General features: G+C 36.0%; 1 protein-coding gene across 5 annotated transcripts in view; it reads right to left on the bottom strand.

Annotated features, from left to right (window-relative positions):
• The window catches only part of LOC107698147 (MAP/microtubule affinity-regulating kinase 3-like), a 33,207-nt gene extending 19,237 nt beyond the window's left edge, over positions 1 to 13,970 (bottom strand). For 2 of the 5 annotated variants that reach the window (XM_016499086.1, XM_016499088.1), the window contains exons 1-4: positions 13,831 to 13,970; positions 13,338 to 13,529; positions 12,488 to 12,541; positions 1,545 to 1,593 (exon numbers count right to left, since the gene is read on the bottom strand). In XM_016499086.1, the coding sequence (XP_016354572.1) occupies positions 1,545 to 1,593; positions 12,488 to 12,541; positions 13,338 to 13,529; positions 13,831 to 13,941 (406 nt within the window). In that variant the 5' untranslated portion in view covers positions 13,942 to 13,970. The remainder of the gene's footprint in view (positions 1 to 1,544; positions 1,594 to 12,487; positions 12,542 to 13,337; positions 13,530 to 13,830) is intronic. The other 3 variants (XM_016499084.1, XM_016499085.1, XM_016499083.1) reach the window with 2 other exon arrangements.
• Positions 13,971 to 15,364: the final 1,394 nt, after the last annotated feature.

Genomic DNA, 15,364 nt, shown 5'->3' with positions numbered 1-15,364 from the left:
CCAGGGGTAGGCAAATTCGGTCCTAGAGAGCCGCAGTCCTGCAGAGTTCAGCTCCAACCCTGAAAAAAAACCTCACTTGTCTATAGCCTTAGTAATCCTGAAGACATTGATTAGCTTGTTCAGGTGTGTTTGATTAGGGTTGGAGCTGAACTCTGCAGGACTGCGGCTCTCTAGGACCGAACTTGCCTACCCCTGAACTAGACTAAACTAGATAATAAATCTCTTTTAATAAAATAGTTTAATAAAACTGAAATAAAATACAAATATTAGATTAAAAATTTATTTGAAAATGCTGCCTAGGCAAATAAATTAAATCAAATAGGTTTAAGTTGAAGTACTACAATTACTAAAACTGAAAATATCAATTTAAGCTAAACAGACATGTATAAAAACATATATAAAAGACAACCAGATAAATTACTAAAAACACTGATCTAAATAACAAGGCATGTGAATATGCCAATTATTCAGTACCATATTATCAACTGTTACCATCCTTTTGTAAGAGAGGTTTCATCGCCCACCTCGCTCTAATGAGCTTCATTTTTCCATCTCTTTGGAAATAATTTCTTATTTATAAATCCCCCTCTGTACATTTAAAAGCATGTTCCACATCTTCCCATTTTGTTGAACGTCTGTCGTGAAACACCATGCAGCTCTCTCGCTCTCATGCTGTACCACCGACAGTGTGTCTAAATATAGGCTAGTGATACATAAAGCCCCTCTGTGTGAAGACATGACGACGTGTCTGCCTCTGATAATCATTCTGTTTGCAAACAGGAACTGACAACAAATGTGGGAGAATCAATTAAACTAAATTAAAAGAACATTATCTAAGTCACTACTTATGGGCTGTTGTACCGATTCAAAAAGGGGGAAGTGGAAACAAGTATCACTGTTATTTTGGTTATTTCTATATTATTATAGTTAATAATACATCGAATTAGTTTTAATTTTTTGTTTTAATTTTTAAATTTTAGTCATTCTGTTATATGTTTGTCATCTCTATTAATTTTATTTCAAGTTTTGATTCATTTTTATTTCAGATTTAGTCATTTTAGTATTTTAACAAGCAGTTTTTATTTGCTAAATGCAACATTTCTAATTTTCATTTAAGTTTTTCATCTAATATTTGATTTTATTTTAGCTTTAATTCAATTAACAAAAACGTTTTTAATTATAGTTTTAGTTAACCTTTTTATTTATTTCAGTTTTAATTAAATGAATGAAAATGTTTCTAGTTATAGTTTTAGTTAACAACCGTTTTATTTATTTTAGTTTATTTCATTTTTAATTCAATTAACGAAAATGTTTCTAGTTATAGTTTTAGTTAACAACCGTTTTATTTATTTTAGTTTATTTCATTTTTAATTCAATTAACGAAAATGTTTCTAGTTATAGTTTTAGTTAACAACCGTTTTATTTATTTTCGCTTATTTCAGTTTTAATTCAATTAACGAAAATGTTTCTAGTTATAGTTTTAGATAAAAACACTGGTGTGTGTGTGTGTGTGTGTGCGCGCGCGCGCATATAAACATGCTCACCAATATTTGGGTGGTTTAAATTCTTCATAATTGTGACTTCTCTGGAAAGCTGTTGAAAAGAAGATCATAACTAAATGTAATCAACATGTCACAATGAATTGTTAAACAAAAGCTTTGCACCATCTTTCAGCATTAACATGAAACAGGAAGCTAAATACAGCTGGACTGTGTCATTGTCATAGCGAACAGAGTGTTTCCTTTTCAGTGGAAACTAGCGTTAAGTGCTATTCATTATTGATCTCTAAAAAAAAAAAAAAGGCTGAATACTCCCCTCTCAATGGAATGGAAGAGTCATGCATCTTTAATAGCGCTATAGTAGGCAGACTGTGTTCCTGAGCTGTTAGCACGTTCTGCTCTCACAATTGTAGCTTCGGAGAGGGTGCGAGAGACGCGGTGCTATTTTGGACCACAGGGAAACACTTTCAGTACATCATAAACCCAATCCAATTCTCACCACACTACATTCTGTGAGTTATACCCACTCATAAACGTTTTTTCCCTCAACTACGAAACACTGAGGCCACTGCACAACTCATATACTGTATTAGAACAACATGTACATTTAGATACAAACTCAGATATCACCATACCTCCCCAGCTGATTAATCACTGAACATTAAGACAATTGTTTTGTATTACAAGTTTAAATATGCAAAAGAGGCATTATTAATGAAATATGCACAAACATGCATATATTTCCAGAACAGAAACCTGAACATTGGATGAAGTCAGGTTTGAAATTCTTGTTTGAATATCTCTTTACCACTTTATAAATCAGAAAACAAGGTCAACAGACCGAAAAAAAAAAGTTTAGGAATAAAATGACATAAATTAGGCAAATTATATATGAACTATGGAAGCATATTGGTATCAAAATTCATTTTGAAATGTAATTTGCAAAATGGCAATGCATTTCTTTATATACATTTTTATTTTCCCATACATATGTGCAACATTTAGTGCAAAATGAAAATGAAAATTCAATTATATAATTTACATTTACTAGTACCTACACTAGTTTTAATATGTAAATTAAAAATATTTTAACGCTTTATAAGTTGCAAAATTAAAATTAAAATGTATTACCCAAATTGATTAGATGTTTAACATGTCCAAGCAAAAGCTGTAGCAAAATTATCATTTAAATGCCATTTTTCCTAAATGCATTTAGACTTACGGTTATGACCCTTGGGATTGCATTTTCATCGTGATACCACGTGATAATTGTAGCAAAATGCAGTGTGAATTTCAAAATGCATTCTTAGCCAAAGGTGCAGCAAAAGGGTAGCAAAAATGGTGATTTAAATGTCTTTTAATTTTCTTAAATGCATTGACACTTACACTCAAGACGTTTCAATTGCATTTTCATTAAATACCCTGCGATCAGTGTAGACTAGCCAATGTGGATTTGAAAATGCATTCCGAGCCGATCACGCCCCCAGCCTGTCAATCATTACATCAAGGCAGGGCTCGGCAACAGGACACACAATAGGTCAATATTCACCATTAACCAAACGCTTTTCACCTGCCTCAACATTTCTCACTGTTTACACTACGATTGATTCACATAAGCAAACAGAAGTGCAATTCTACACTTAGGCCTATTTACTTGCCACCTTACACCGTAGCTACACCGGACGTGACAGTTGTCGTGTCGCATCGCGTCGCATCCAGTTTAGACAGCATCGCTGATTATAATGGGTTCAATACCGTCGTTTGTTGCACCACTCGCATCCGGTGTAGACACAGTGTTGCCTTCCTCTCTTCTAACCCATAATAGAGCACACGTCCCGTGGCACCCAAGCATCGCGCATGCCTTAAGATCTCTTGGTCTGTTTACACTCCGGTTGATGCCCGTGACCAAACAGAAAACGCTCCTACTCATGCCTGCCCCAGATGACACTTCACCAGTCAGATCTAGACGCAGCTGTCACAGAACATACCACAGACAAAGTGAGATAACTTAATATTAAAAATCATGGGCATCAATTGCAGTGTCCGGTGGCTGTAAACAGTGAGAGCTCTTGTGGCAGGCGTGTGACGTTTAGGTGCCACAGAACATGCGCTATATTACGGATTAAAAGAGAGGAACAAAATATAATGTAAGGTGGTAAATAAGTGTAACGTTAGAATTGCACTATTTGCTTACGTGCATCACTCGGCATGCAGACAGTGAGATGTGCGACGCACCTGCAACACTTAGGCACTCGGGGACACGCGATCCATTATAGGAAAAGAATAAAGTATGGTGGCAAATAGGTAAAAGTGTAGAATTGCACTGTTTGTTTGCTTATGTGCATCAATCGGACTGTAAACTAGAGATGTGCGGGTCTAGTCGACTAGTCGACTAAACGGTTTTCACTGAACAAATAACGCATGGTCTGAGTAAGTAAAATGGGCATTGTTGCATTTTGTTTTTAGACGATATAGCCTACACGAAATACGTTTTTAAAAGCCGTTTTAATCCTATTTCTTGATAAACCTTTCTATTGTTTTTGACTTGTTTTAATATGTTGGCTAACTTTATATGAAGATTAAGAATTCTCTCAGGCTATTGATTGTTTTTCCATTGTTCTGCATTTCCCCAGCTGATTTGAATAAATAAGCTATGCTTCGGCCGACGTTGAGTGTATACTCTTCTTTTTTTCTTTTTAACGACCACCTAAAATGAAATGATGATAACGCGAGAAAAGTGTGCGGCAAGCAGAATTCATTGAGGGATTTGACAGTGTGATTCATAGATTAAGTATTTCAAATATAGACTATTATATATGCTGCACGCACAGAGGTCATCTTTTGGGGGTTTCTTGCTTTTAGACTAGTCAACTAGTCGGATACAAAACTTTCGTTTAAACGTCAGTCAAATTAGTCGTCGCGCACATCCCTACTGTAAACAGTGAGAAATGTTGAGGCAGGTGAAAAGCATTTGGTTAATGGTGAATATTGACCTATTGTGCGTCCTGTTGCCGAGCCCTGCCTTGATGTAATGATTGACAGGCTGGGGGCGTGATCGGCTCGGAATGCATTTTCAAATCCACATTTACTTAAACTACATTATTAAACTACAAATCACCATTTTTGCTACCCTTTTGCTGCACCTTTGGCTCAGAATGCATTTTGAAATTCACACTGCAGTTTGCTACAATTATCACGCGGATCACGATGAAAATGCAATCCCAAGTGTCATAACATATTGTGCGTCTTGTTGCAAAGCCCCGCCTTGATATAATGATTGACAGGTTGGGGGCATGATCGGCTCAGAATGCAGGGTATTTAATGAAAATGCAATTGAAATGTCTTAAGTGTAAGTGTCAATGCATATAAGAAAAATAAAAGACATTTAAATCACCATTTTTGCTACCCTTTTGCTGCACCTTTGGCTCAGAATGCATTTTGAAATTCACACTGCAGTTTGCTACAATTATCACGCGGATCACGATGAAAATGCAATCCCAAGTGTCATACCCGTAAGTTTAAATGCATTTAGAAAAAATGGCATTTAAATTATAATTTTGCTACAGTTTTTGCTTTCACATGTTAAACATCTAATCAATTTGGGTAATGCAATTTTATTTTAATTTTGCAACTTATAAAGCGTTAAAATATGTTTTTAATTTACATATTAAAACTAGAGGACATCGGCCCTCCAGGACCGAGTTTGGGCACCCCTGCTTTAGAGTAAAGATTGGAATAAAACTGTTAAGTTTGGTGAAGTGACGATTTCTGGCTCAGTGCATGAGGAAAAACTAATTTTGAGAAAACAGCCTTTAAAGACGTACTGAAATTGAAATCCACAGATGCAAACAGATAAAATGCAAAAAAAAAAAAAAATTAACAATTTAAAGATCATATAAAGTAAAAAAGCAAAACTAAATCAAAATAACATACAACTAATAAAATAAAACCAAAATAAATAAAAAAAAACAAGCCAAAATACAGTAATTAAAATAATAAAAAATGTAATATAAAATGCCTATGCAATAAATCTGAATCCATCTGACAATCCTCTCAAACTTTTAATTGCAGAAACCATTAACAGCATCAAATGTTTTTCATTTTCTTCAAAAAAACAAAACAAAACAAAAACATGTTTTTCAGAGAAGTCACTGCTGCGGTCAATTATTAAAACGAACATTTCAAACGAATGCTAAAAGTCACACTCTATACAGCACAGGGCTGATAGACAGAAACTTAAATGTGTATGTTGGACTTTTTTTTTTCCACTAGTCTAAAAGACAAGTTGTGAAGATAAAACAGGACAAAATCTCAATTCACCAGTGCATTAAAAATGGTTTTGCCTGTAGTGTCTTCCCTTAATCTGAAGACCGTAAAAAATAGTTGTGACAGGTAAAAGAAATGTTCCAGGTTCAATACAAGTTCAGCTTTAATATTAAGGAAAGTAATCAGGACTCATTCATTCATTTCTAAAAATAAGCAGATGACACATTTTCAATGCTCATGTTTTTGTAAAAGGACTTAGACTCCCAGTTAAAATTTTGAGGTCAGTAAGCAAAATTATTGCTATTACTACTACTCGGGAGAAATCCATTTGTTTATTCAGCAAGGATGCATTAAATTGATATTTATAATGATATTTAAAATGTTACAAAATATATTTAATTTTAAATAAATAGTACCGTTCCTTTGACCTTTATATTCAAAGAAAATTCAGCTTTGCCAAAACAGCAATAAATTACATTAAAAAATATGAATAATTATTTTAAATTGTTCTATATAAATTTTAATAATATAGTATTTACTTCACAATATTACCGTTTTTCTGATCAAATAAAAGCAATTCTTTCAAAAACATTACAAAATCTTACCGACCCTAAACGTTTGAATGGTAGTGTAAATGTGCACACCGGATTTCACTGAACATTTTGAATGATTCGTAGAGATCAGTGTTTTGAATCAGTTCACTGAAACTGACATTTTGAATTGACCTTACTTTAGACTTTAGAAAATGTGAAGGTCATTAAACAGTGTGCATGTACATTGCCAGCAAAATTATTGTGGAAATATCAAATATTCAATATATATAATACAGCCCTAATACTTGTTACATGCAAGTAATATTTTCAAAGTCCCATCACTGCTCTCTGAATATAGCAAACTGCCAATGATAAGAAAAGTAAAGATAATGGTCAAAGAGAAAGAAAGGAAGGAGGGAAAAAGTTTCCAAGATGCAAATCAATGGTGATTTGTCTCTGTACTATCATCCTAAAATTTTGGTGAAGCAGAGAGGTCTGGGAAAGGCCAGATAAGGCTCTGTGTCTATTGATTTATAACACATGACTCAAACGATGCCATCCTGTTCTCACTCTGGAGTTTGTTACTAGACAGTGGCACTGTCAAAATGTCTGAATCCATCAAAGACACTCAGATCTGTTGTTAAGCAAAGATTAATGCTTTCATAAAATGTTTAAGATAAAATAATTATCAAACGGAAAATAAAAAAGGACAATGTCTTAAAAGACACACATAACGGGGGTCCAACAATTTTTTATTTAACATGATAACCTTGCTTTAACATTTTTTTATTCCAGTTTCAAATGAATTCCAATTAATTTCTGATTTATATTTTCACATAATTGTCTGTTTTCTAAAGATTTTCCTCTGTTTCTCTCAGCTCTCACACTCTCTCTCTCCCTTTGGCGCACCATCTTAACGCCTCTGTGATGACTAAAAAACACCAGTCCACAGCAGAACATCTCACTTCAGTCGAGGGACCAGACCTAGTGTGGAGCTCAAACGCCCACGGGCAATTACACAACCTCCAACTCACAATAACACACACATGCACAATCATGAGGACACGTGTTAGAGTAACACAACCTGGAATTCCTAAAAACATCGCTGCATGCTCCACTGCTTCAACAGCAAGGAAATTAAGACATAGAATCAAACTCCTAAAACTTAAACTAAAATAAGAACTGAAACAATAATTCTTAAAATATTATTAACTGTAATAGTATATAAATAATTCTGTAATAATACCGTTACATATTCTCATCCAACAGCAAAACTATAAACATTGGTAATTTTAAAGTTGCCATCTGCATCTGTACAGGTGCTATTCACAGCTATCATGAGAACAGAAACGAATCAGTGTCGTCGTCTTCCTGCACATCTTGGTTCATTAGCCACATCACATTTCAGTTTAGTTAAAAAAAAAAAAACCTGGCAGCAAAACCAAGACCTCTTTGGTTCAATTCACTAATGTAAGCTATTGTATAAACAGAAGTCAGGACAATTTGAAAGTCACACTTTTTTAGTCAATATAGTAGCCAATTTCAAACACTGTGTGAAAGTAGCCAATGAAGAGGAGTTCATTTAAAAGAAAAAAACAAAACCTTTGAATGTAGTGTATTTTACATCAAAACATTTATTGTGAAAATAAACCATTTCATCGTTGGCACATAATGCGCACCATAAAGGGTTACAAGGAAGAGAAAATGAAAGCGATGCTGATAATTAAAGCAAAAACATAGAAAGACCAAAGAGGCCTGATTGGGCCGGTCTCTCATTATTGCGTTGCATGAGTCACAGCCGTGTGTTGGCTGACGACCAGCAGGCCACAGAGAGAGGATACACTCTGAATCCCAATCAATGGTGCTGTGGAAAAACTAATGGTGGCTGCGGCGAGCAGCTCCCAGCTAAAATTAGAGACGCGTCCTCTGCTTGTATATCTCTGAGTGAGCACTGATTAGCATTATCATTTGAATTCTTCTGATCATCCCATGCACACATCTCTCCCGGCCTTTCGTTTCACATTTATCACTCATATGTACACTTTCTACTCCACTTGTTCGGGCTGTCATCAGGCCGTTTCTGTCTCTGCCTGTTCTGGCCTTTATCTTCCATCTCATACCATTTTGAGGTCCCTCCAGTCTGTCACTTCACTGTCGGCCCACCCAAATGTCCATCTGTCCTTCCCCCTCATATCCTCTTCCGCCTCCTCCTCTTTCCACCTTGGCTGTTGTGAAGACTGATTGTGATCTCCAAACTGTTCACCATAACAGTGTCATAACCAGATGCAACGCTACAGAGTGACAAGCAATAAAGGTTTGTGTAAATCTGAGTTTTTGTTCTAATCATTCACAACCGTGAAAAGCATGGGACATAATGCTGATTGGTTTTTATTTCCGTGTCATCGCAACAGGTAATCACATTTTTTAATACTATCGCAGAGTTTCTACTAAAGGAGCATCACTAACCACTGCTCAGCAAATTTTCATGGGCAAAATCCAGTAATTTCAATAGGAACCTAAACGATCGGGAATTTCACGTAATGCCGAAAGACTTCTCAATACAGATTTCGCATCGGTTTCAGCTGGACACGTGAATTCATCGCAATCACCAATGGCTTTGAACGTGACCTCTAGGGATGCACCAAATGTTCGGCAGCCGAAATTATTCGGCCGAAAATAGCAAAAAAATCTCTTTCGGTGTTTGGCCGAATAAGCGAAAAGGCCGAATAATATGTACCGAACAATGACTAACGCGATCAAATAGAAGCACGCAATAATGCAGCAAACATGTCGGCAGTGTGAAATTATTTAAAACTATCAGAGAAAGACGCAGATATCATTAAAAGCACGAAGCATCGAAAGCGAGAGACTGTTTAGTGCTGCATCACATGTCTCCGATGAGAAGAAGAGGTGGCTGATGCAGGTGGTTAGGCTACTGTATGATGATTGAAATCGCGAAATGGCCTCAAATGATTAGTAAATAAACTGCAGAATGTTATATTTTCTAATGGACGCACGAATTGCATGTATTCTGACAGCGCTGCACGAGCTCGCGGCGCCAGGGTTCAAAGTCCAAAGCGCGAGGAAAATCTGCGCTGAACCTGTGTTACTCATCAGTTGCTCAGTAACATTTTTGTGAATTTTTCTAAAGGCATGTGACAATGTGATACGTGCGACAAACATCTTCCCAAATTCGTAACGAGAATCATTTATAAATCTGCATGCTGTTGTCAACAAAAAGAAGCACTGAGATCTTCCTGTGAGTTTCTGCCAAAATAAAAGCCTAAAAAGCAACAACTCCATAAACATTCATTAATTTTAGTATTGTAATTTTACTGTTGTTCTATAAAATAAAATAAAAAAGACAATAATAATAATAATGATGATAATAATAATTACTCTACAACAGCTCTATTAATACATTTATTATAACATTTACAGTAATGTTCAAATTGGGATCTGTAATATATTCTAATGTTTTAAAAGAATTCTCTTCTGCTCAGCAAGGCTGCCTTTATTTGTACAGTAAAAAATACATAATACAAAATATTATTTTACTAACTTATCAATTTTAAGTTAAATTGTGCTTGTGAATGTTAAAAAAAAAATGTTCAGTGTTAAGTAAATATTTTTAAATTGTTGTTTTGTAATTGATTTTTTATTTGAAAAGCAGGACAAAACAGTAAAAAGCACACTTTGGCTATTTAATTTATGCAATGGTGAAAAAAAAATTGTAAACTAGGCCTACATGGGGGAAAAAAATGCGAAAAACCGTGTTCGGTAGTCGGCCTAGTGTTTCATTTTATTCGGCTTCAGCCAAGAATTTTCATTTCGGTGCATCCCTAGTGACTTTTCTGTGAGCTGTGATTCATATATCATTACACTTCTCACAATAGACAATTGAGCTTTTCTAATCACAAAATTTCAATAATGTGATCAAAACCTTATATGTTGACATTAGAAACAGGAAACATTTCCTGTTCCTTAATGACTAATACTAATAATAATTTCCTTAGTACATTAATCCCGAGGACACACTGCACGATTTTAGCCCCAATTTTCACTCGCCGACAGGTCTTGCGAAATCACAGACAAATGCCCGAAATCAGCAAATCGGTGCAACATACAGCCAATGATGAAGCAAGATACAGAGCAGCAGGAAGTTCGAGGAGGAGTTATATGAAACGTATTCTTCGTAACATTCTTCATATTGTAAAGTCATGCAGTGCGTAACCTCCTGTCACCGATCCATCATGCAATGTGAACACAGCAGCAACTGAATGCTACCCCAGATAGTCGTGCAGTGTGAAAACAATGGTGATCCAACGACTTTAGTAGTGAACTCGGCATTAGTATGTTCATTTTAAATTTGACAATGACTTGTGATTCTGAGAGTAAGTAGACAGACACTACAAACTATTCAGCGAATCATTAAACTGATTCAAACCATAGACTGTATAAAAACATGGACGTAGTGTCCGTGACGTCACCCGTAGATTTCCGATTAGCGTTTTTGAAGCTCAAAATTGGGCGGAGGCGGCCGTCGCCATCTTGGCAGCGCGTCACTCCCGGATAATCAAAAATGGGCAAAGAGGCGGGAGCTGGTTGCTGAAGCCACGCCCACCTAGCTCGACGGTGGTGACAGCAGCGGCAATCCACCTGTCACTCAAGTGGCCACGCCCTTAATTATGCAGAACTTTAAGGCTTAATATAATTTAAACGGATGGGTTATAAAAAAAAAAATCACCCCCTCACAGTTGTCATCAAGAGCAAAATTTGCTATATAGACCAAAATCATTTTTTTAACCAGGCTGTAAACGTTTTTTTCTGCTGTAAAGTTAACATGGGGAGTCTATGGGATTGACTCCCTTTTGCAGCCAGCCTCTAGCGGCCAGTTGATGAATTACAGTTTAAGTCACTTCCTTGTTGGCTTCACGAGAGAGAGCGGGAGGTTGCCGCTTGATTCAAACACATCTCATGACATTGATTCACAAGTCCTTTTGGTTTGTTAAAAGAAACAGTTTATAATAATCATTAGTTTATGAATCAGTCTACATTAGTCACACTGTATGATTGTTGAGTACAATCAGCAAGAACGATCCAACAGATTCACAACTTGCTAAAAAGTTTATTTAACTGAGGAACTATAGATTTAGCAATACTTAATCTATAACAGTGTCACATCAAGCAAGTACAACTGAGATACTGTTTACCATATTTTATGTGCTCTATGTGAGATGATCAATGTTTATGTAAAATAAAAAAAGTCTAAATTAAAGCTGTTCATCCAAGAAAACCACTCGATTCAGATGGACTACTGTTATGATGTCTTTCTCAAGCTTTCTGAAGAAGAGTGACCATTTCGGTAGCCTGGACTTTCAATGAATAGACAAAAATTATGAGAGAATCTTCAAAATATCATCCTTTGCGTAGTCTTGTAGGTTTGGAAAAACTTGAGGGTGAGCAAATTCTAAGAATTCTAATTTTTTTGGTGGACTATCCCTTTAAGAGAACAAAATGTCACGAGAGAACACATATAGAATGCAAGCTGTCCGTGCTATAATAACTGCATTACCAAATTACAGCATTTGCTCTCTTGCTCTTAATTCCCACACAGCTTTGTACACATTTAGAAATAAACCTTTCCAAACACAAGGTTGCAAATGCGCAGGTGTGGAAGGCTGTTCTCAGTGGAGAGGGGCTTGAGTGGCGGCGCTGCCTGCAGTAGGAGGGCACAGTATTGCAGCACAGCTGGTGTACTTTACTATTTGAGCTCAGAGTGTGAAGGTTACTACTGGAGGAGCTTCTGTTTGAATAGACTTCTCGTAACGATGGCTGACTGAGAACACCAGGATGTTCCATTTCTACTACACAAGATTTTGATAAATGCTCTGGATAGCACAGAAGATCAGCACTGCAGTCAGCATTCAGTTTAGAAATCTGAGCTGACTGCCAGCATTACCTATGAATCAGTATGGAACTGCACCACTGCCAAACACAAAACTAACCAAGTAGCCAATACGCAACACAGACAAAAACAATGTCCCAGAGTCATGAACAAACAGAACTTCCTGTAGGTAAATGACACAACACTAGCAGCACTGAGGAAGAAAACCGCTGAATCATCATGACACAGTTTTACATCAATACGTATAACATGCACATTTTAGTATTAAATGTGAACCTCACCTTTTGAAGGCTTGTTGGATTTAGTTGGGTTTTATCGATAATTTTTATTGCCACCTGAGAAAGAAAAAAAATCTTTTAGTGGAATTTTGCAAAATTTGAGGAAAACTGGCAACCTAAAATATCATTCAATTATATACACTAGCATTCAAACATTTGGGGTTGGTGAAATTTTTTAATTTACTTGATAAAAAAAATACAATAAAAACCGCAATACTGTAAAATTATATTACAATGTAAAATAGCGGTTTCTTATTTTAAAATGTAATTTATTTTTGTGATGGCAAAGCTGAATTTTCAGCATCATTACTGCAGTCTTCAGTGTCACATGATCCTTCAGGAATCATTCTAATATGCTGATTTGCTGCTTAGTTATCGTCAAATATTATTGGTGCTCAGTTAATATTAATGGTTCTTATTATTATAAACGTTGAAAACAGTTGCTGCCTAATATTTTTGTTATAACTGTGATAAACAGATCAAAAAGAACAATTTATTTGAAACTGAAATCTTTTGTAACATTATAAATGTCTTTACTGTCACTTTTGATCATTTTAATGCATCCTTGCATCTTCTTACCGGCCCCAAACTTTGGAATGATTGTGCATGTTTAAGATATCAATAATCTAACATGCATGTGTGTAAAAAAATAAAATCAATCATGAGATTTTTCCAAATTACATAAATGTATCACTTTTTAAATTTATCACACTGCTCAACTGAGTTTTACAAAGTGTTATAATTCAAAAAATTCCAAAAGGAAACATGAAAGCAGAAAAGCATGTTTGTGTCTGGAAAACCCCTGTGGCCCACTATGTGTCAGGAAACACACTCACGACTCTTGACTCCTCACCTCGCTTCCTGTGAGGATATGGCGAGCCAGTTTGACCTTGGCAAAGTTGCCCTTTCCAATGGTTTTTAGAAGTCGGTAATTCCCAATAAGAGGGTGCACATCATCTAATCCCGAGCTAGAATTTCGGTTTCGACCACTCGACCTCACAGATCGAGAGGCCACCTCCCCTCGGCCATGGCCATTCGTTGTATGCTGTTAGGAATAAAAACACACATAAATTACAAAAAAACAATAACAAAAATGTAATAAGATGCGCGTTAAATATCGCATGCGATTTATCGTGCAGCCCTACTCTGTATGTAAGGCAATGCTGACACTGCGTTATACAATGCTCCCACTAAATCCTGCATATTGTCCCTGACGCCCTGACTTGAATGTTATCCACAAAGCTCTGCCTAATAGATTTATAAATCCACCAACAGCCTCAGGCTTGATACAAAACATACAAAAAGCAATCAAATGCGAAGAACAGTCATGATTAAAGGTCACTTACGCTTAGTGTTGCACGGTGCTTCATATTAGATTGCGATCCTCTCATTTTTGTGTTGGCAAGCTGAATGGCATTGAACCAAACAGCCCTGTCTTTTCTGTGAGAAGAACTCATCAATACTCTCCCATCCACCAAAACCGATACTGACGAGTTGCATCACTGCTGGAGTCTTTTTGACACCCAGTGCGTGTGTGTGTGTGTGTGTTGGCAACCTAAAATATCATTCAATTATATACACTAGCATTCAAACATTTGGGGTTGGTGAAATTTTTTAATTTACTTGATAAAAAAAATACAATAAAAACCGCAATACTGTAAAATTATATTACAATGTAAAATAGCGGTTTCTTATTTTAAAATGTAATTTATTTTTGTGATGGCAAAGCTGAATTTTCAGCATCATTACTGCAGTCTTCAGTGTCACATGATCCTTCAGAAATCATTCTAATATGCTGATTTGCTGCTTAGTTATCGTCAAATATTATTGGTGCTCAGTTAATATTAATGGTTCTTATTATTATAAATGTTGAAAACAGTTGCTGCCTAATATTTTTGTTATAACTGTGATAAACAGATCAAAAAGAACAATTTATTTGAAACTGAAATCTTTTGTAACATTATAAATGTCTTTACTGTCACTTTTGATCATTTTAATGCATCCTTGCATCTTCTTACCGGCCCCAAACTTTGGAATGATTGTGCATGTTTAAGATATCAATAATCTAACATGCATGTGTGTAAAAAAATAAAATCAATCATGAGATTTTTCCAAATTACATAAATGTATCACTTTTTAAATTTATCACACTGCTCAACTGAGTTTTACAAAGTGTTATAATTCAAAAAATTCCAAAAGGAAACATGAAAGCAGAAAAGCATGTTTGTGTCTGGAAAACCCCTGTGGCCCACTATGTGTCAGGAAACACACTCACGACTCTTGACTCCTCACCTCGCTTCCTGTGAGGATATGGCGAGCCAGTTTGACCTTGGCAAAGTTGCCCTTTCCAATGGTTTTTAGAAGTCGGTAATTCCCAATAAGAGGGTGCACATCATCTAATCCCGAGCTAGAATTTCGGTTTCGACCACTCGACCTCACAGATCGAGAGGCCACCTCCCCTCGGCCATGGCCATTCGTTGTATGCTGTTAGGAATAAAAACACACATAAATTACAAAAAAACAATAACAAAAATGTATATGTTACAATGTGTTTGAAAAAGCAGTCATTATCTATGCATGGAAACTTAATTCCCCCCCAAAAATTCCAAATTATAATTTCAGTCTTGCTCATTTTATCCCAGATTTTGCCCAGTCATGTAAAGACCAGATATTGGCAACCAACACAGAGGTCCTAGTGAGGGTAGAAATCACTAATATTGACTCCACCCATGCCACATCAGAGTTCATTTCATTATGCTAATAGTTCTCAAGGTCTCTTGTGACCTTGTGAGAGGACCTTTGTGCAACATACACCAGGCAACAAATAGCACTGAGACTAACCGAATTGTCCCATTCAGAGGTCATGAGTGCAACAGGATG

This window comes from Sinocyclocheilus anshuiensis, unplaced genomic scaffold, assembly GCF_001515605.1.
Source record: "Sinocyclocheilus anshuiensis isolate Anshui unplaced genomic scaffold, SAMN03320099.WGS_v1.1 scaffold1734, whole genome shotgun sequence".
Lineage (NCBI taxonomy): Eukaryota > Metazoa > Chordata > Actinopteri > Cypriniformes > Cyprinidae > Sinocyclocheilus > Sinocyclocheilus anshuiensis.
This window is presented reverse-complemented; position numbering and strand designations above follow the sequence as displayed.